Below are 20975 nucleotides of genomic sequence, written 5' to 3' on the forward strand. Positions count from 1 at the left end.
GGGCGCCCTCCCCCGCCGGGGCGGCACGGCCCCGTGAGGCCCCTCCGACAGTGCCGGGCCAAGGCCCCCTCGGGGGTGGCGCCTTCCGTGCCCTGCCCTGCCCTGCCCTGCCCTGCCCTGCCCTGCCCCGCCCCGCCCCGCCCCGCCCCGCCCCGGCCCCCCCTCGCGCTGCGCCGGCCCCGCGGCCAGGCACGATATGGCGGCGCCTGGAGAAGCCGGGGGCGGCTGGGGAGGGCGGCGGCGGCGCGTGCCGGCGGGCCCCCCCGCCCCTGGACTACAACACCCACAGTGCCCCGCGGCAGCGGTGGCGCTTCCGGTCGGCGGGGGAGACCTCCCCGGCGCCGCGCCTGGTGGATGGCGGTGGCGCGGAGCATGGGGCCGGAGCGGGTGTGTCCCGAGGAGCCGGGGCCGCCGGAGGCCCCCGACGGCGCGGCGGGATGGAGCGGCGACGAGGAAGAGGAGGAAGAGGAGGAAGAGGAAGGCGGCGGCGGCGGCTACTTGTACCAGCCGCTGAGCCAGGAGCCGGAGCAGGGCCCCGGCGAGGCGGGCCTCCCCGCCACCCCGGCGGGCTGCGCCGAGGCGGGCCCCGGCCTGCAGGAGCGGCTGCAGGTACCGCCCAGCGCCTCCCGCCGGGCCGGGCCGGGGGAGACCCAGCGGCTGGGCGGCGCGGTCCCGTGGGCGGAGGAACGGGCCCGACCCCTGCTGCCCACCTTTCTCTGCAGATGCTGAGGCTGCACCTGCCCGACCCGCCGGCGGACAGCGAGGAGGAGGAGGAAGTGGTGGCGGCGGAGGAAGGCGCTGCAGCTCAGAGCAGCCGCAGCTCCATCCCCATGGATGCAGGTAACGGCGTCTCCGGCCAGGCCCTCCTGGCCGCCTCGTGTGGGGCTCGGCCACGGTCTCATGCCCTCTCTGTTCCCAGAGCATGTGGAGCTGGTGAAGAGGATGATGGCCAGCGTGAAGCTTCCCACCCTGGGCATCCCCGCCTGGGCCAGCCAGATCTCAGAGGACCAGTGGAAGGACGTGGTGCAGCGCACGCTGCAGGCCCGGCAGAGCCTCAGTGGCCCCAGGCCCGAGTGGAAGTGAGGGCCAAGCTGCGGTGCAGGGGCTGCTAACCCCAGCCCTCCTCTGCCGTGCAGGCGAGGCAGGCACCCGCTGCCTCGGAGCTGGGTGGCGACGGGACTTGCCGGCATCGACCTTCCAATTTCTCCCACTAACATTGTCCAACTTCCCTTCCTGCTCCTCATTCCTGGTTCTGGCTGGCACGTAAGTCACTGTGATGTCCCTGTGTTGGCTTCCTCTGCCTCTGAGGAGCCTGACTGGTTTCCATACGTGTGTGGAGGGAGGGGGCTTGGCCAGCTTTGCCCGGATTCCCTTGGGACAAACACTGGATTTGTCCCCATGCTGTCAGTGCTGGAGAAGTCCCTCTCCACGCTAGGGCCCTTCCTCCCAGGACAGGGGCTGTGTGTTGGAATATCAGAGGTGGAGTCCAATGTGTCTTTCCAAGAGATCAGTTTTATTTAGTTCTGTACATACAGGGACATCTGTACAAAATCCAACACTTTCATACTATGTAATGCTCTACTGAAAATAAAGTACACCATATGTACATATGAACTGTAAGCAGCTTAATACTTGTGTCCAGGGGGTGAATGCAGTAGTTAGTTTTGCTTGTTCCCTCGGGAGGAGGGAGCCAGGTGAAGTGGAAGAGGCAGCTCCAGTTCTGTCCGTTTGGCTGATGTGGGGAAAGGCATAGGCAGAAATGAGCAGCACTAATGCTAGAAACGAAGTGTTGAGCAAGGGGCAGCTGTAGCGTGGCAGACGCAGGTCTGCGTATGAGCAGTACATGTGGCGGAGAGGGTGAACACACTCCCTCCTTTCTCACATGGTCCCCTTCTTAGATGTCCAGGACACTGGAATGAATAGGCAGCAAACTAATGGCAATGTGAAGGTACTAAGCGTAAGTTCCCTGACCCAGAACAAGACACACAAAGCTATGAGAACATCGAAGCCATACAGTACGTAGTCGTGATGCGTTACAGTCCTGCCCCTGCACATGGCACAACCCCGGCAGCATTCCTCCGGCCACGCTCAGGGATTTCCGGCAGAGACAGACCATCTGCAGTACAGCGACAGCCTCTGCACACCAGAAGTCTCTGTTCCTTCTGCAGGCAGAACAGCCCGCAGCAGGGAAAGGCAGCCACTGCCTAGCAGCAAGCAGGCTTGAGTGAGGGCACACATATGCTGTAGCACTCTAAAAATGAGGCGGCAGCTTATGACGCAATGCTAAGCGGACAAGTTGGAAAGCCTGTACTGCAACGGGAAGAAACATCCTCCCCAGCCTGAGCCCTGCTGCAGGTGGCGCTCAGCAGTCCTCGTCTCTGCTGTGCCCCGAGATGCCAGCCGCTCCTATGCGCCATCCGGCATCACCCAGTGCATGTCTACATGCTGTGCCAGGCATGAGGTAATTGATTGGCAGCTGACCATGAGCTTGGACTAATGTTCAAAATAAGCAATACCCTCCCTGAGGTGTTTCATAAGTCTCCTGATGAACTGGCCCATTGCATGAAGCGGAGGGGAGGCAGGGTCCTGCGTGACTGTGGGTGATCTCACACATACTCATGCTTGCCAGCTGCTCCTAAGGGATGGTGGCATGCCTAATGAGGGCCAAACTGAAAGAGCTAAACAGGGCAGGGGGTACAGAATACACAGGGGAAAAAACAGCTTAGTTTGGGTTGGAGGAAAGATGTGCTGCACACCAGCAGTAAGATTAGAGGGGACCTGGGAATGGTCTACTGGTGAGGACAAGCAGATACACCAGGACCTTCTGCAACATCCCATGATGCTGCAAAGCAGTGTCAGACTAGCACCGACCCCATAAGCCCCCTGAACTATTGCAAACTCACTAAAGCTTATGTGTCAAGAAAGCAAGCGCAGCAGGTAAGAAGCAAGGAAGACTCCCTTTTCTATCACAAGCCAGCGTCTCTGAGGTGGCACCTTGGCCAGGCACTGAATCCGCACCACAAAAAGTAGGGGAGAAAGCTGGATCACAGTAGCACCCAAGTGCTGCGCAACCCCCTGGGCTATCAGCAAGTGCACCCTAAATGCTAAATTAGCACAAGTCCCTGATGCACCATATGATAACTAACAAGGGCCTCTGGCCACAGCAGGTGCCAAATTAACAGGGCGAGGTGAACTTTGCTCAGAGCACCCACGGAAGCAATTCAGCAGTAGCACCTAGCCATTGATCATAAAGAGGAGACAACTGAACACTCAGAAACTCAGCCTGGCCCCATCACATCTATTCGTTGCTTCCACTAGTTTGCAGAAATGACTAGCAGCACAAGCTTCCTAGAAACCCTGGCCACTGCAGAGCTAAGGATGGGATATAGCGACAAAGTGAAAGCTGCAGGAGTATTTTAATTGAGCAGGTAGAGGAAGAAAGCAGAAGTCAGTGGCTGATACCTGCTACAAAGCGGGAAGTTAATTCTGGGCCCACAATTAACCCAAGACACCAGGATGGAGACGAGTCAGCACAGACCAACACAAACAGCTGAAGGAATTCACTTTCCCACAAGAGAGCTTCTAAGAATGCTCTAAAGGGAGGGCTGCAATAGCATGTAGTGCTTGCACCCAGCTTTACTGGGGGTGGTGAAGCACTGAACCCCCACTCCACTGACAGGGGAACAGAACAAGGGGCTTGAAGCAAAAGAAAGGTGGAAGCGAACATCTCCTCCACTGTACGTGAGACCCTCCAGCTGCGGAGCTGCACCCCAAGGCAGGGCAGAGAGGCAGCAGAGCCCCCACAAACTCTGCCACACGCTCCTCCCCTGAGCTCAGCCCAACCTCTGACCACCGCAGGGCTTGCCTGCAAAGGCAGCACAGGGGCAGGCATGTTGCAGATGGGCACTTGGGGCTTGTAGCAGCATGCTGAGCCACGCACAGTCATGTCTGGCCAACACAGAGCCTGTGTTGCAGGGCAGCAAGGCTCTGGCTCCCAGGCAGAGCAAGAACCAGGCGGCAGCTGGAAATGAAGCGACTCCTGCCTGGGCTGATACAATCGCAGGTCAGGCAGGCTCCCTTCACGCACGCACACCCAAGGTGGAAAAGCAGGAGGAAGGAGGAAAAGCGGGAGGATATGACAGTGGTGAGATACAAGTTATAACGTAAAACCAGATCTACCCTGGAGGGATGCAGATGGAGTGGAGGACAGGCACAGCTCACCATGTTCATTCCTTATTTATACATGAGAACAAGTGCATTTCCGTGACCCCTGGGGGAAAGGGATGGGGCAGAGCTTCCCGGGCCAGCTCCTGAGCCCGTCAGAGAGCCTCCTGGCTTGAGGTGAGAAACTCTTCTGCTCTCTTGTGGGCCTCCAGGGCTTTTATAGTGTAGACGTCCTGAGGAAGCTCAGATTTCCGGCGCAGCAAAACTTTCTCCTTCTTAATGTCTTTCAGCATCTACGGACAAATCAAAGGAGTCAGCGATCAGTAGCAAACCCTTTCACCTCTCCAGCCTCCCCATTCTCTGATTCCAACCGCTCTGGGATATGCTGGGTGACACTGCAGCATGCTGCAGAACAGGCTGAGAGCCAAACACAGACCAAAAGGACACAGAAAAGTCCCACTTGCACATTTTCCAGAGTGGGAAGGTTAGATAAACTCCACTCTTCAGACCGCAGGTTGATCTCTAACGATGAGGGATGAGGGATGAGGGTAGGGCATTTACCCTTGGAACACTTGGAAAGAGCCAGTTCTGGCTGCTGGACCCTGGACTGACTATGCTGATGTCCTGGCTGGTCTGAGAGTAATTGTGGAAGGACCCTAGCCACCTACACACCTGCACAGCCTCCGTCTCCACCGTTTTCTTCAGCAGCTGTATATCCTCTGCAGTTGGGGTCTCCGTTTCCATACAGCAGACAGGAGGCAATGGTGGAGGTGCGTAATACATGGGGTACTGCAGACAACACAGACAGCTGGCGAGTCAGTATGCCATCCAAGACCAAGCCTTCTCCCCCAGCATCCTAACACAGCATGGCACACTTCTTCCAGCCGCCCTCTCTGGCAAGGTAGCAGTAGGTACACAGACAGGAAAGGAGCATCTTCTACCCATTCCTACCTGTGCTCTCTGAGCCACAGCACACTGCATGTGCAGCCACAGCTGAGACAGGAGTCCATAAACACATACATGCTCTCTATAACGCATTACTTAGAGGTCAGTGCTGCAGAGGGCCAGGCTGGTAAAAAACTGCCAGCATCCTCAAGACACTGGGTTTCGGGAGGGACAGACCAACGCTGCAGCTGTGTGCGCAGGACTCAGATCAGGTGCTAGAGCCTCCTCTCATGAGCTGAGGAAGCAGGTCAAGACCCCCAGCACATTCTTGTCTCATTCATCCTAGGTCTTGCTGTTACCCACCTGGGGGTTCAGCCGGGCCAGCTCCTCTATTTTCTGCCACATTTCTTCTCGCTCCTTCATCCTGAACCTTCCCCTGCAGAGAGAGAGAGAGAGAGAGCGCCCGCGCAAGTGTGAACGCCCAGGGAAAGTGCAGCTTTCACTCACAGGAAGACAAAAGCAAGAGACAGCAGAAAAGTGCAGGCACGGGGAAAAGCCGCTCTGCCCTTCAGACCCCTAATTCTATCTACAGGTGAGATGTGGCAAGAAGAGGGGACACACTGCAGCTAGCAGGAGGTAGGCAGGCACACTCCTCGCTCACCTCAGAGCACAGGGTGGAAGCAGTGGGCTGCACAGGTACTTCTTCCCTGACTTTGTGCTGCAGGAGTGGACCAGAGCAACTGGTTTCTGGAGTAAAGCAATGACACCAGTCTGGATGTCAAACACACATTTTCCTGGTGCCCCAGGATGCAGATGCAGAGGAACAAACTTCCATTTCCAATAGAGCTGGGGCTCAACTGCCCACAGTTCCCTCTCTCTCTGGCCATAACACACCAGACAGCTGCCCAAACCCCCAGGCACAGCTCTTGAACTTGGCAGAGATTTTGGCACAGACCTTCAGTGACCCTTCAACTGGGCCACCTGTAAATCCCAGGGCAGTGAACGTTTCCTGCAAACAGAGGTGAGCATCCACTACTTTTATTCTCTTCTACATTTTAAACATCTGCACTAAAATCTCTGCTTTATTTCTGAGTTTAACTAACTATCTGGCTTTCATCCCAGGTACTGGTCTCTCTAGTGCCCTACCTATCCATGCCGAGGAAGTTCTTATACTCTGTAATCACCTCACACTTTTGAAATATATGTAAGGAAGGAGGCTAAAAATGAGAATGAAGCTGCCAAGCATTCAAGCAGCAGACTACTCCATCAGAGAACATAGGATCAAAAAACCCAACCAATCAACCAAACCCCAAATGAATAACCCAGACCTCATTTTCTGAGAGCTCTGGAGACCTCTGCAGGGGACTGTGACCAGGAGGTAGCACTGATCTTCCCTAGCTCTTTCCTGACTCATCCCCAATTTCTCCAGAATCCTTTTTAATGTCTCCTAAACAGAAACATACGTATTACTCCAATCTTGCCACTGGAAATGTAGACCAATACGTCTGTCCACAAAGGCCCTCGCATCATGAAGGCCACTGCCCCTCCTGCTGTCCTCATCTGCACTGCAGAGCCTCCCCACGTTGCGGGGAGAGCCTGTCCCTCCATGACCAGCCTTGGCTGCAAGCTGCACAGCCAGGGGTGCAGCGGTGACAGGCCTGAGCTGGCATGTTACTTGTAGGCATGGTAACTAATTAAAAACATGGCTAAGCCTTTTCTGAGCAGGCCTCTCAACATCTGGTTGCAGCCTAATTGTGTACCTACAAGCTGTCTCCTTTTCACTGTTTCACATTTACTGGCTTTGTTCACACGAGCAGTCCTTCCCACACGTGCTATTTTCTAGTTCATAGCACAAGGTCTCTAGTGGCTCACTGGGAAAACACTTCATAGGTCTCTCTTCCTTTTTCTCTCTATGCTAAGGAAGCCTCAGCGTTTCAAACTCGTCAGTCTCACTGAATATGGCTGAGGTCCTGTGGAAAAAGCAAGGCATCACACAGTTAAAGGTCAGTCCTGCATTACAGTGATCCAGCCAGCATTCCCACAGGCAGCCTTTGGCACACTGCTTTACTCCGGAGGCGCTCAACATCACAGCCTCACAGGTTTTTATTAGAAAAAAAAAAGTACCATTTCTACTCTGTTTAAGTCTCCGTGCGTGAAAAGAAAACGGCAATTGACTGCAACGCCACATTACTGTCCACCGACAGGTATGGCCTGCAGTCAGCTCTGCCAGGCAGGCAGCAGAAATGAGCTGCGGATGCAGCATGTCTTCTCCACTGGAAGGGAGGCAACGGGACCTGCTGCTCACCAGAACAGGTCACAGCACTCTGCGGAAGGAGGAGCAGGTAGAGGAAGTGCAGGAATGGCACCCCAAACTCCAAAGGTAGACTCTTCAGCTACAAAATGGTCTCGTTCCACCAGGGAGACACCACTAAACAACACTTTCTCCTGCCTGTGAAACATGCTTTTTCTAACCCCGTTCATTCCAGCAATGACTTATTCTATTACACTCCAGAACATGCAGCCACAGTGTGGGGTGCACATGGATTTGCTTCTATTTCTTGGATATTTTAAAGACATGGGGGGAAAAGATGACATTTTCCCGATGGACTTAAGCAAAGAACTCAGACATACTGCTCTAAACCCAGGTTTCTAATTCCATCTTCCCAAGTGCATGCTCTTTTTCCTCACCATTGTCCTACGTCCTGTCCAGTCCCAGGCCCCTTGCCCAACAAACCCCAATCTCCTCACTTCTCCTCCTCTAATTTGTTCCCTTTACCTATCCCATTCCTACTATCTGTTGACATTAAGAATAACACTACCACCATCACCAGCCCCACCCCAACCCGGCTCTTCACGGTACCTCTGCCCAAAGTCTCTACCTCCTTTCTACCTCCTTGCCCAGACAAGCTGCTTTTCCCCCCAGCCTGCTGTCCTACCCCATTCCCTTCTGCCACCGATTTCCCTTTTTAGTTGTTTCCCAGCCTGTCCCTACAGACCTTTCACAACATTCTCTCCCAGCTCTAGCATCCCTTCAGAGGGGGACCTTTTCACACTTCTCAAGCCAGGAAGAGCTGCTAATGCTGTGCTAGTGACAGCAGAGTTGAGCCTTCTTGTTTTCACCCAGAAAGGCCTCCTTAGCTGGGTCCCTGTGGCAGGGAAATCCCACTTAGCTGAGGAATTGTCTCATGCTCACCATAGGTAAATTAATCTCAGATTCAGCTGCTAAAAGACATATTTACATCCCACCCACCAAGTTTTCAATTGACATTTTACCAAATTTGGTTATCTAGGGGAGCAAAAGGTATATCCTTGATAAAAACCCAACACAAGGTTTTCTGAAGCATCATTAGGCAGAGAGGCGCTACGGGAAAAAAAAGATCATCTTAACATGAGCAGAAAACAGTGCAGCTCTACCCATCCATTTCTTGGACAGCTCTGAGCTGCTTTGTTGACCTTTTCTGGAACAGTTCTCCATCAACCACACACCAATGCTGGGAACAGTCACCCTCAGAAGGTCAGCATGGGTAGAAGCTAAACAGGTAGAAAAAGCTCCTGATGGAAACACCAGGTAGATCTCATAGTAAATATGCTGTCACTGTGACTTAAAATGTATGTGCAGACATTCGTGGGCTTCACAAACGCCCTAGAATGGCGGGGGGGGGGGGAGGAATCTTGCTTGCTCCCAATTTAGATGTTAACAAAACGTTAATTTCTCCACGTGCAGGTTACCTATCCCCAAGCTCTGATTCGTATCTCAACTTTGTTAATTATTACTATTTCACAAAACAACTGAATGTATCCCAGAGCTCCCCACTGCCAGCAAGGGTTAGCCCTGCTCTCCCCACCACCACCCTTGTGGCAGCCCTGGCTCATCCAGGAATGAAAAGCACTATTTTATGTCACTAAGTCAGCAGAAAATAGACCCAGGAAAAAAAAGTTTCCTTCTAGCTTACTGAACTGACTCAGCTCACTACGGCAAGTCATACAAGCACCAAAACCAGCACAAGGAAGCAGAAAAAGTGGAGTTTTTTCCTCTTTACAGCATCATGGCACAGGTACTTGCTGAGCTCAGATCTTATCTCCACCATTTGGTCTTTGAAATTCCAGGTATTATTCCATCTTTATTACTGGAAAATTGAAAGCATCCTGTGGCATGAAAGATTCATTATGCCCATTGCAGCAAAGCTCTTCAGAAAATTCTTTCTAAAGCAGCGGGATTCCACTGGCATCACTACGACATACATGAACTGGTAAATATTGCCAAGGCAGAGCATAAGCATCTCTGCAAAGGTGAGTATCCTCTACATTGCAATTTATTTCCTCATGACCCAGCAAACTTTGTCACTCTTTTCCAAGCTACCTGCTTCAGCAGAACTGAAAGGATTTTTATCAGGGCACACATTTTACCTTTTCTCATCCCTACACACAGTTATTGCTGAGGAATCATACTTTTTGACAAAATGATTTGCACCACCTTTCCATTTCTCCTCTGCCTACTGACATCTACCATCTGTTACTGTACCCCAAGGAGACTCCAGGATGAGCTCAAGTTACTTGTCAAGAACCCCTTACTCACTTCTGCTTCTCTGCCTTGTATTGCTGTGTGCAGTCATCAAAAAGCTTTTGGTTCATCTCCATGAACAGCTTCAGTGCATTGTAGATCAGCCCATGGATTGTCCTGCAAAGAAATGAGGAAAGGAGAACAAGTCATGGTGGTATCCTTCAGGTTCTCAGCCCTGAGTTAGCACCAGCAACACAGACAAGAGCTAACAGCAGCAGCAACTCATATACTACAGCAATGTGACAAAAGATTTTCACACAGTCCCAGCTCTTAGCATGGGAAAATCCCCTCAACAAACACAGCAGAGACTATCGCACAGGGAGAAAGAGATGGAGAAGAAAGAGAAGACCACTGGGACAGGTCTGCTCTACTGTGGTCAGACTAATGAATGCAAAAATATGCATTCATGCATTTATTTCTTGTAGTTAGACACTGGAAAGGAAGGATGCTAGGGACCTGCTCGGGGCTGTTCTCAAGGGGGCTTTACCTAATCTAGCTTTAGTGCCTCCCACAGTTCACCTCGCATATACGCAATGACTTTTTTGGGCTGCCCAATATTCAGTCATGAGCTTTGTCACTGAGCTGCCCAAAACACAGACATTCAGCAGCCCTGTGGAGATGGGAACCAGCACAAAGAATACCACAGAAGAAAAGCCGACTTCGTGCCAGCAATTTATGGATAGGTTGCACTGTATGTGAGCTCTCTCTGGGACAAGGACTCTCCTGAGGAATACAAACAAGTATTGAAGCTGTCTCTGAAATACCTGACCCAGAGGCAAAAGATGAGAGACTCAGCAGATTGAGCTCTGTGCCTCACCAGCTCTACAGATGGAATAAGGAAGAGAGCTACAGCCCTGCTGGACTTATGCAGGCTGTCTGACAAAGTGTTGGAGTAGACAAGCTACAGGAAGGAAGAGGAGAATCTGAGCTACTCAACGTGCCCTGAGAAGATGTGGCTAGTGCTAAAACAAAGACAAGGAGAAATAAGAGGAAAACACCTTCAGGACTTCTTCTGCCATACCACTGGGAAGGAGACAAGAAGAAAAGACAGAAACAGCAGAATCATGAAACTTGACTGCAAGAAGGAAACAGAACTGGTGAAGGGTTTCAGACAAGAACATGAAGTCCTTTTCTGAACTCTGATCAGGAGGGGCAGTAACACCAAGTGAGAGTGTGTCTGTGCGCATCTGTCTGCACACACACATGCATATGTGCACACACATCATACATGTGCCTGTCTGCACATGCATGTGCCTGTTGGTGCACATGTGCATATCTGGGTGTTTGTGTACATTCATGTCTGTGCATCTGTGTCTACCCCAGTCTTTAGAGCTCCCTTGACTGGTGGCTCAAGTTCGTGCTTCCTGATACAATGAATAGAAGGAAGCAGTCAAACAGCAGACCAGTGGGGAGCTCTCTGCAAACAAGTTCCACCTCACAACCCTGTCTTTGCCACCACTCCTAAGCCCCGGACTTGCCCAGTCTCCCTAGAATTATTTTGCGTTTTTTCCACCCTCTAAAACAGGGGAAGATGAATTTTTTTGTCTTCTTGTGGTTCTTGCTGGAAGATTTTAGGATCTCGGCTGTGGGCTGAGTATTTTTAGCTAATTCGTTAACAGGAAGTGAGTTTTACAACTTGAATTAACCAGGTAAGGAATCAACTGAAGAAGCAGTCGGAAGAAAGGAAGTTGACAGGAGAACCATAAAACAGACTAGTATCAAGGAATCAGACAGAGGGCAATAATTTGACATGGGACATCTGCCCAGTTAGTTCTGCTCTCTCCTGTTCCTGTACTCAAGGAGTCAGGCACTGCATTAGCCAAGGTCTCTGGTCATGGAGAGCATCTGGGTGATCATTAGTTAACAAGCAGCCAGAAGCTGGCTGGAAAACCTACTGCACACCTCCAAGAGACTGGCAGCATTACTGATATGCAGGTATCAAGCTCTGGGAAGACTCAATGGCCCCAAGGTGGGTCATTGCAGGCGCCTGACCCCTTGCAGAAGCAGGCCACTGTGGTCTGCTGTGGCACTTTTCCATGCCGATACTACTAACAACCCCTCTGGCTCAGCACCTGGTGTCACTGAGCGCCATGCATCATTGCACTGTAGCAGCATGCCTCAAGATTGCTAGTAGGTCAAGCAATCCTGCATGCACAGCAAGTGCCAGAGCATGTGGAAAGACCTACTTGTTCCAGTGACTCTTGGAGTTCTTGTAGAGCGCTGGAAACATGATCGGGAGAATTTTGGCTGCATTATCGCTGATCAGGCTCATGATATATTCGTTGTTCCAATAGTACAGCGCTCGCTCTGCCACCTGCAGTGGGAGAGAAAGCCATCCTTGGAGAGGCTCCTTCCAGTAACACCTGTGGTGCACAGGGAAACTGTGCAGTGCTGAGACCAGAGCTTGCCACCACCCAGCCGTGGAGCAAATGCTTCCCCCACAGCACAGGCAGCAGGGCTGACCTTCACCAACTTCTACAAGGCCATTCATCCCTGCTGCCCAGCCTTCTTTCCCTTAGCCTCTGCCAGACACTTCTCACTTCCCTGGGGAAAACCTCACGTTCTTGACTAGGCAAGCCTACCGTCGATATACTGATGACTCCAACACCCTTTACACAACACTTGAGGACAGTAACGTCATCCACTCCAGGTCCCAGCTCAGACTAGCTCCAAGCCTCCTTTGTTTCTTCAGACTCTCCTCTGTAAAGCTCCATTCCTCCCATTCCTCCCTGGCCTTCCCCACAACAGTCTCCCTGGGCTTTGGAGCATGCTTCAGTCACCAGGCCCACAATTCATCCCCCTGATTTAGTAAGGGTGAAAATATGGAAAATCTTGGGGCAGCCATCCTGCTCTAAGACAAACAAGTCTAACAAGTTTCCACACAGTGATACATTCAACCACAATTCTTCATATTTAACCACAAATCTGGGCAATGCAGATCACCAGGCTAATTTCTGCATTTAGTGCTAGCTTGAGAATGGCTTAAAAACCTAGGAAGAGAGACATCCAGTCTCAGTTTTATATTTCAGATGATGGAGAACTCATTATATCCCCTTAAGGTATTGTTCCACATGAGTAAATGAAATGAAACTCACCTCGTGTTCCTTATCTAGCTTTGGTTTCCAGCTATTAGATCTTGTTAAGCTTCTGTCTGCTAGATTAACACACAATCCACTCAGAGAAAACTCTCCTGCACCAAGATGTTCAGACTTACCAAGAAGTCAATTCCTATTTTTGTTCTCAGACAAGCTGCAGACACAGAGACTGTTCAGCCTGACTGTATGGCACACCTTTGGGGTTAATTTTCTTAGGCTGTAAAGTGTTTGCACCTTCTCCAGGTTTTTCAGTCTTGTTTTTCAATGAGTTGGCAGCAGATGAGGGCCTTTATCAAGTACAGGATGCCTCTCCTCCAGCCTTCACCTTACTTTATTCAAGCTCCTTAGCTCCCTATGGTAGCTCCTTCCACGCCCAAAGGTCCTGTTAGTCCTTTGGTTCCCATCACCACACCAATAATCCATGTCCAGCTGGTTTCCATCAGGCTCCCCCAGCCCTTTCCAGGAAACAGTGACCTTTTACATATACATGTGACCTAGACTGACCTCATTTTTTGCTTGTAAACACATGACTTTGTACCTCTCTGTACCAAAAGACAGACTGAAGCCAGTCTGCCTTACTGTGCAGTCACACTCACTCTTGGGGACGGCTATGTCACTATTTTAACACCCCACCCATACCTGGGTCAGCCATGTGTTTCACCAGCAAGCTATCTTCTTCCTGGGTGCTCTTTATGGCAACCTAAACCAGTGAGCCAAGAACACCTGCTAGCAGCTACTAGCAGGTCCTACCACCATGGACATTTTAAGCCTTAAGACTACCAGCCACAGAGATTGTTTTAGCCTTGTGCTACAGCCAGCTTCCCTTCAGTGGGAACAAGGAAGAAGGAGACTCTAGCACTTTTTCAGTATACCTCACTCTTTACCACTGTCCTGGTTTCAGCTAGGACAGAGTTAATTTTCTTCCTAGTAGCTGGTATAGTGCTGTGTTTTGGATTTAGTAGGAAAATAATGTTGATAACACACTGATGGTTTTAGTTGTTGCTAAGTAGTGTTTATACTAAGTCAAGGATTTTTCAGCTTCTCGTGCCCAGCCAGCAAGAAGGCTAGAGGGGCACAAGAAGCTGGGAGGGGACACCACCAGGACAGCTGACCCAAACTGGCCAAAGAGCTGTTCCATACCATATGACATCATGCCCAGTATATAAACTGGGGGGAGTTAACTGGGAGGGGGGATCGCGGCTCGGGAACTAACTGGGCATCGGTCAACGAGTGGTGAGCAATTGCATTGTGCACCACTTGCTTTGTATAGTTTAATTCTTTTAGTAGTATTATTGTTATATTATTATTATCATCATTATCATTGTTTTTCATTCCTTTCTGTCCTATTAAACTGTCTTTATCTCAACTCACGAGGTTTTTTTTCCCTGATTCTGTCCCCCATCCCAGGGGTGGGGGGGCAGTGAGCGAGCGGCTGCGTGGTGCTTAGCTGCCGGCTGGGGTTAAACCATGACAACCACCTACACCAGAATAATACAAAGTACCTTCTCTGCACACTGTCTCTTTGGTCGGCCTCCCTCCAATACTGCAGCCAGCCTGGTTTTACTGCAACAGGGTGACACTGGATGGATCTCCTCTATGTTTTCTAGCCAAAACAGGAGGTGGCAGAGCACCTCTGCTCCAGCTCCAGCCTGCTGCAATACATGGTGCTGAATAGCACAGTTCAGCAGGAGGACACTGATTCGCTTTGTTTTCTCATTGGATGAGCTTGCTCTGTGGTTGTGGTGAGGATTCTCACCGCCTCCCACCACATGTCACCCCAATACTCACCCTGATCACACCTGCATGTGCCACTGATCCACAAAGACAAGCCCAAAAGCTGCGGTGTCACCCTCGCATGCCAAGTGGGTTACAAGCCAGTGCCCTATCCCCTCCCTGAGCTGCAACCCACCTGGAAGTGTGGGCTGGAGACACACTTGGCCAACTGCCTGAACAAGGGCTCCATAACTTTCACAAACTCAGATGGCTCAATCACGTCCAGGATCTCCTCCAGCTCATTTAAAAACATCACCTCCTTGGGACTGTGAGTTTTCGGCCAGAACTTCAGCAAGCCCACAATCACCTGAGTGGGGAGGGTACAGAGACAGTGTTAGAGGCTGAAAGTTGACACCAGCTGTGAAATAAATTTTTAAGGGTCTGTCACAACAGCAGAGGGAGGAAGTAACAGAAGAGACTCTCAGAAAGTCAGGGTGGGTTACTGGGGAAGAAAGAAGAGAAAAGCCCAAACTCTGCCAAGTTACATGCAAGACAGCAGCACTGCCCAGGCTGCTACGATTCTGTACTACAAGCTCAAAGCTTAGAACCACTTTTTTCCCCAAACACAGCTTAACACAGAAGGCTCAAACCAGAGCGGACAGAGGCTGGCAGATGGTGAAGGAGAAGGTCACTGAGGAATCATTATTCAATACACCAAAGAGCCTGAACACCGGGGAGCACCCAATAAATAATGCAACGGACAGGTTTGGGACAAGGAAAAGGAAGTACCATTTCACACAAAAGTAATTGGATTATGGAGCTCATTCTTGCAAGACTTTGTGGAGACTCAAAAGTCCAAACAGACGGCAGAAGGGAGCAGACAAGTTTATGGAGGTTACACCTAATGGTGATCATTAAATATGACAATGCAGATGCAACTTCTGGCCGAGTAAACTATTGCTTACAAGACACTGGAAGAATATACTAGGGGAAGGGCTATATCCCACTTGATTTTATTTATTTATTTTTAATACTGCTTCCTTCCCTACCCATCTGCTTCTAGACACGGTCAAAGGCAGGATCCAAGATCCTGCAGACCTTCACTCTGTTGGAGCCATTGGTACAGCATTTACAGAAGTGCTAACTCTGTGGACACTAGACTCACACACAACTGGCAGTAGGAGTTGCTCTTTCAAACCCTGTGTACTTCAGCAACCTGATCCTGAAGGCAGCACTTGAGAGGAAGTTCATAGCAGTGGAAGGACAGCAGTGGGCAATCCAACAGCAAGATCAGAAACATCTGAGCATTATGTTTCCACCAGCTCAAGGCTTGAGAAGCCAACAGTTTGGTATCCTCAGTGTTTGTCATTACTCAGGTCTGCCGTTCAGGCAAGAGCTAGCGTCAGTGACTCAGACATAACTTCTCCTACAGCTAAGGCGGTGTGAGGTGTGTCGAGTCTGTCTTTGCTATTACTGAGCACATCTGAGGCCTTGCTCACCTGGCAGTCATTCAGACTGCTGTTAATGCAAGAGCTACCATGTCAAGCCTTGCTGAGCAAGCTTCTGGGAGGCCCACTCTAAGCGAGTGTGGACCTAGTGAGTGATCTGGCCTCCTTTCAGCACTGGTGGCAACATCTCCTAGTGCATTTAGAGCCTTGCTGATGCACAAGCCCTGTTAATTCTTCAAGACTTCAATAACCGCAGTCATCTCAGGAGTCTATTCAAAACCTTCACAAGCAGGATGCTTCAACAGGACACAACCTGTGGCAATACGGCCTTGGTATGTCTGGTTGAGACCCAACACAACACCCACTGAAGGTAACGAAATTGGGTCATCCCACTGCTTTCCACAAGCACCAAACCAGACCTGGGTCTCTAATCCAAGGGCCACTAACCCGTTACCCAGGAAGCAGTGACGAGCTATGGAGCTGCAAAATGAATCCTGGAAATATTGACAGATTTCTGTTTCTCTCTTATCCCTCACCCTACAGTAAGTGCTTTGGCAGAAGGCTGTTGGGCTGGATGTCAGCCACAGGAAGTACTCAGCATGATCAGGAAGCTACTTTACGCAGTTTGTTTCAGAGCAGGCTTTTGGGAACACAGGAAATGGAGGACCCACATTTAAAGGAAAAGCTGGGAGGTCTGCTTCAGCACTGCTGGTGTCAGAGCTGAGGAGCCAGAAAGCTGACAACAGCTGACCAGCTTCCACCGAGCACAGTCAGGCTCACCATGAACGCAGACATTTCAGCCAGAGAACAGAACGACCTCAGTTAGCGTTACTCATTAAAATGCTCACACTTTCTGATGCTCCCTGCTACAGTGACACAAGCACATGTTCTTTGGCCATCTGCTGTTTTGAGGCTGTGAAGCTCAGCTCTGTAGAAGACATTTCCTGGCCTACAGTGGGTGGAGAAACACTTGTCTCCTGCTTGCACCCTCTGCCAAGCCAGCACATAGCCTGGTTAACACTGCAGGTCTGTGCAGCCAGTAACTGGAGTATGTGAGGTCCCGATCTACACTGCTCACACATTTTAGAACCTGCTGTTTCCCAGCACTACATCCTGAAGGCAAATGTGTCTACAATGTGACTTAACACTGTGGAGGTAGCAAACTGATGCTAGAGCAGGAAGAAGAATACTTTCATCAAGGAACAGTGGCTTGCCTAAGTAGACCTTTGTGTCCCAGGTTCCTAACCTCATCCCCACAGTTTTTCAGCCAACTCCCACAGTGTGGAGTGAAATCTTACTATTTCAGGGCCTCCACAAGCTCACGCTGGTTCCATCAGATATCAGATGGCCATGTGTTTTGTCTCTGCAGTATCTGTCACTAGCTGAAAGCTCTGCCCTGAAAGGACAGCTTGGTATAGTGTTCCTTCTGCTATACCAAGATCCGAAGCACAAAGGAAAACTACAGCCCACCTTCCTGAAGCTTTCAGGAGAGAACGCTAAAGGCTTGCACATGAGCAGCACAGCCCCTTCTGCCCACAGGGTACTAGGCAAACCCAGTAAACAATCCAGTTGACTCCCAGCCTCTTTAGCCTTTTTTCACCCTTGCTGTACTCTAAGGAAGCCATGAAGCTTTTTGGGACTTGACTGACACACAGAGGTTAAGCAAGGTTACTCACTGGCTCTGTCAAGCTGCTGTCTTTCTCCAAGAACTGTACAACACAGTACGCCAACTGTAGGAAAAAAACATGGCAAGATTAGAGCTTCCTCAAATGTACCCGAGATTAAAGTGCCACCACCACCCTAGGCTTGAAGTCACATTATGCCCTCCACAGTGTGTGTGATGAGCAGACAGTTGCAGCTCCAAATGAATCCAGTTCTTCTGACGGCAAGTGAAGGCTCTAAGACCAAGCAGGCAGGGCCTGAGCTCAGGACATTCGTGCAGCATAAAGGATAAAACTTGAGCCACCTAAAGCAGTTCGCAGCTAATACATTCAAATGCAAGCATAGCTGCACACATGGGAAGGAATAAATCTGACTATCACAAACCCCATAAAAACAAGGCTGGGAGAACAGACATCACTGCTCAGTACCCATACTTTTTCACTTCCTAGTCTGAGTCCTGATCTTCTTTACTCTTCTATCATATATTCTAAATTGCAAGAAATTAATCTCTATACCAGCCTAGCAGCCCAGCACACTGACTTCTCCGCATATCTCAGTGGTGACTAACAGCTGACACACCACACGCACAGGCTGATGACTGCAGCTCAGAATTTTACCTCTCTGGTTTCATCAGGGCCCAAATATTTCACAAACTTCCAGCACAAAAAGGCAAAGCAGGCCACAGCATTAAGTCAGCAGGAAATGGCAGGATACCCTCCTATCAGCCAGAAGCAAAAAGCACACACATATACATACAGGCCCAGGCACCGCAAGGCTGGGACAAACCACCGCAGTAAGGGACTAGTGCAGAGCCCAAAACACTTCACAGCAAGAACTTTGTACAATACAACAATGCAGCCCGGTGAATAGCTATAAGCAAGCCTGAACAACGGCTTTTGCAATAATCACATTCTGCCCTGGGAACTTGAAGCACTTCTCACCTGTGGGTGGTAGACACTGAGAGACTTCACCTTGTGCAGTGGTAACAAGACTCTGATGAGGAACATCTTGTGCTCTTCCTTCAGAGGCAAAGCAAACCCATTGATTATGCTGAGAAGAAACAAGAGTCTTGTTAACATCTTTACCCAGCAGAAATACAGTATCTCTCACCCCAAAAGAATCAGTGGCTTGCCCTAGCTCTCATTAGTCACTTGAGAAAGCACCCACCAGAAGAAGTGTGGTTGCTGGGGCCCAGCCTGCATACCGTGCTCAGCGAGAGTGTTTCCTCAGCAGGCATGGCAGGGAAATGCCTCTGATGGGGCCTGGGCTCTGCTCTGTCCTGTGCCAGGCTGAGCCCACACACACTTAAGCAGAACCTCTGGGGAAGGGCAGCACAGAGGCAGCCCAGTCCTTGAGGCTTGTACTTTACAGAACAGGAGGATGGCGGCATAAGGGAAGGCTGCAAACAGAAGGGCAGGTGAAGCCATGGAGAAGGCTGCCCACTGCTAAGACTTCTCAGGGCCGTGAGGAACTCTTCTCTTTTACTGCCTGCTAAGGCAAGATAGCAAGTGTGACTGAACTCAAACTCAAAAGCACAGGAGACAATGGGGAGTAGAAGGCTACTACCGTATTTATTGGCAGGCTGGACAGTACTTTCACTGTGTGCTTTGTCAGACCGAGATCCTCTGGAAGAGGTGGCTCCTGCAAGAACTGCTGAAGGAAGGCACTGCCAGCTCATGCAGCATGCTGGGCTGGGAGGTCTCACTCACTATGGGCCCTCTGGGACTTCCAAAAGTGCTCTTACCTTCCTAGGATCTCCAGCAGCTCTGCAATCCCATTGTGGTGCTCTGTTTCATAGATGAACCTAAAGCGGAGAGAAGAATGAGAGGTCATTGCGAAATGCTGGATAAGAGTTTGATAAGCAAAAGAAAGGAAAAACACTGGAGACGGGGAGTTTCCTAGCAAATAACAGAACTCCAAGATGACAGGGCAAGGTGTAAGAGACAGAAGCAAATAAATTCATGGCCCCCAGATCAGCTAAAGCTCACAGGTCCCAACATTTGCTATGTGTGCTGAAGACAGCGCTATTACATCCTCACTGCTTTTACACACAGGTGAATGCTATCCCTACCAAAGTAGTGTGACATAACTGAGTCACTTAGCTAATCACAGTCTGGATCAGAGAGAATCACAGCCTAGTGCCCCAAATTTCTCTCACTGGATTGTCCCACTCACTCACTAGGCCAGCGGCACTAAGAAACTTCTCACCTGTAAAATATATTGTTGATCTGCCGCCTCACATATGCTCGCAGACCCAGGAACTTCCCGTAGATCCTGTGCAGAATAGTCTTTAGGAAGTCTCGTTCTCTGGGGTCTTCACTGTCAAAGAGATCCAGCAGCTGTGGGGAGAGAAATTCAGTCAGTGTCTGCATACTGCCTGTCTGGACAAAGCTACCAGCAACACTGGGCACTGCTCCTGCTTGGCAAAAGTGGCTCTTTCAGTTGAGTGATGCCTTCAGCACCCTGAGCACAGTGGTCGCTTCCCTGAAACATGCAGCCTCCTAGTCACAAGCTGGAATCATCAGCACTTCTTTCGTCTTCAGAAGCACAGTGATGGGCTGCACAATCTACAAAGCTGCGTGTCCCCGGATTTCCCCTGAAAGGCCCCCAGTAGCCCTCTCCACATGCACAATGAGTGGTGAGTTCCAGGGACTACAGCTCACACACACTCTTGCCCTGCACAGAGAATTCTGGCTGCTCATTCAAGACTAGACAAAGGAAAAAAGAAAACCCACATCATCAAGCACCTGCTGACAAAGCTGGACTGTTTGCATAACATCTTGACCAAAATCTGCTGCATGTCCTTCATAAAGGTGGTGCACAGTGGCAGGGGCAACGATTACTTACAGATAGTACAAACTTCTGGTCAATGTATTTCTTGGCTATGTTTGGTTGAAAGTCAGGCGATTCCAGGAACCGGAGGAAGAACTCATACACCAGCTATGCAGGGAGAAGGAGAGATCACTTAGAAACCCCCCCCATCCTCTCTCCAGTGTTTATTTCAGATTTTAAATGTTTTCCTTCTCCTTAAGGATTTGGGGAAAAGCTGAAAGCCTGAACGGGAGCACAGAAAACACAGGAACCTGTGTTTCATCACCCAGTGGGATGAACTTAGCTGCTCTTGCTCTGATGGGCAGGGGGCCGGTGGTACATAACTACCCAAGTCTGCATGAGATCTCGTCACCTCAGGTCCCACCAAAGACAACAGCCACCTACTCAGATGAGGACACTAGGCCTGGGAAACTCTTCTCCCACCTTCAGCCCACATCTCTACAGAGAACAGAAATCTCCAGAGGAGATGACAAAGGCTCAGGCTTCATTGGAAGCCCTTGAGACACACCAAGGAAGAACAGAAAAGCAGAGAAATGAAACGGACCCCAGGAAAACACATTGTGTCCTCTGCCTCCTGGGGATTGACTCCAGACTGGCTTGGCCCCGCTAAGCCAT

The 20975-nt window shown here is 50.4% G+C and overlaps 2 protein-coding genes across 6 annotated transcripts in view; one reads left to right on the forward strand and one right to left on the reverse strand.

Moving 5' to 3' along the window:
• Positions 1-354: 354 nt before the first annotated feature.
• MEA1 (male-enhanced antigen 1) lies at positions 355-1614 on the forward strand. The gene is made up of 3 exons (XM_050893165.1): positions 355-609; positions 723-840; positions 920-1614. Exons 1-3 carry the CDS (start codon positions 355-357, stop codon positions 1081-1083), a joined length of 537 nt encoding a protein of 178 aa, XP_050749122.1. The 3' UTR covers positions 1084-1614.
• Positions 1493-20975, reverse strand: part of PPP2R5D (protein phosphatase 2 regulatory subunit B'delta) — a 30694-nt gene continuing 11211 nt past the window's right edge. For 4 of the 5 annotated variants that reach the window (XM_050893160.1, XM_050893162.1, XM_050893161.1 and 1 more), the window contains 11 exons: positions 20376-20468; positions 19737-19867; positions 19273-19332; positions 18470-18578; positions 17543-17596; positions 14615-14785; positions 11797-11924; positions 9626-9727; positions 5413-5485; positions 4837-4953; positions 1493-4457 (listed from right to left, as the gene is read on the reverse strand). In XM_050893160.1, the coding sequence (XP_050749117.1) occupies positions 4320-4457; positions 4837-4953; positions 5413-5485; positions 9626-9727; positions 11797-11924; positions 14615-14785; positions 17543-17596; positions 18470-18578; positions 19273-19332; positions 19737-19867; positions 20376-20468 (1176 nt within the window). In that variant the 3' untranslated portion in view covers positions 1493-4319. The remainder of the gene's footprint in view (positions 4458-4836; positions 4954-5412; positions 5486-9625; positions 9728-11796; positions 11925-14614; positions 14786-17542; positions 17597-18469; positions 18579-19272; positions 19333-19736; positions 19868-20375; positions 20469-20975) is intronic. The other variant, XM_050893163.1, reaches the window with a different exon arrangement.

This window comes from Gymnogyps californianus, chromosome 3 (assembly GCF_018139145.2).
Source record: "Gymnogyps californianus isolate 813 chromosome 3, ASM1813914v2, whole genome shotgun sequence".
In the NCBI taxonomy this organism is placed as follows: domain Eukaryota; kingdom Metazoa; phylum Chordata; class Aves; order Accipitriformes; family Cathartidae; genus Gymnogyps; species Gymnogyps californianus.

Bases quoted from the DNA above. Each gene is read 5' to 3' on its own strand.
- MEA1 (XM_050893165.1), top strand. From the start codon at position 355: ATGGCGGTGGCGCGGAGCATGGGGCCGGAGCGGGTGTGTCCCGAGGAG. The intron at 610-722 runs GTACCGCCCAGC...CTTTCTCTGCAG, and splicing joins GCCTGCAGGAGCGGCTGCAG to ATGCTGAGGCTGCACCTGCC. The intron at 841-919 runs GTAACGGCGTCT...CTCTGTTCCCAG, and splicing joins CTCCATCCCCATGGATGCAG to AGCATGTGGAGCTGGTGAAG.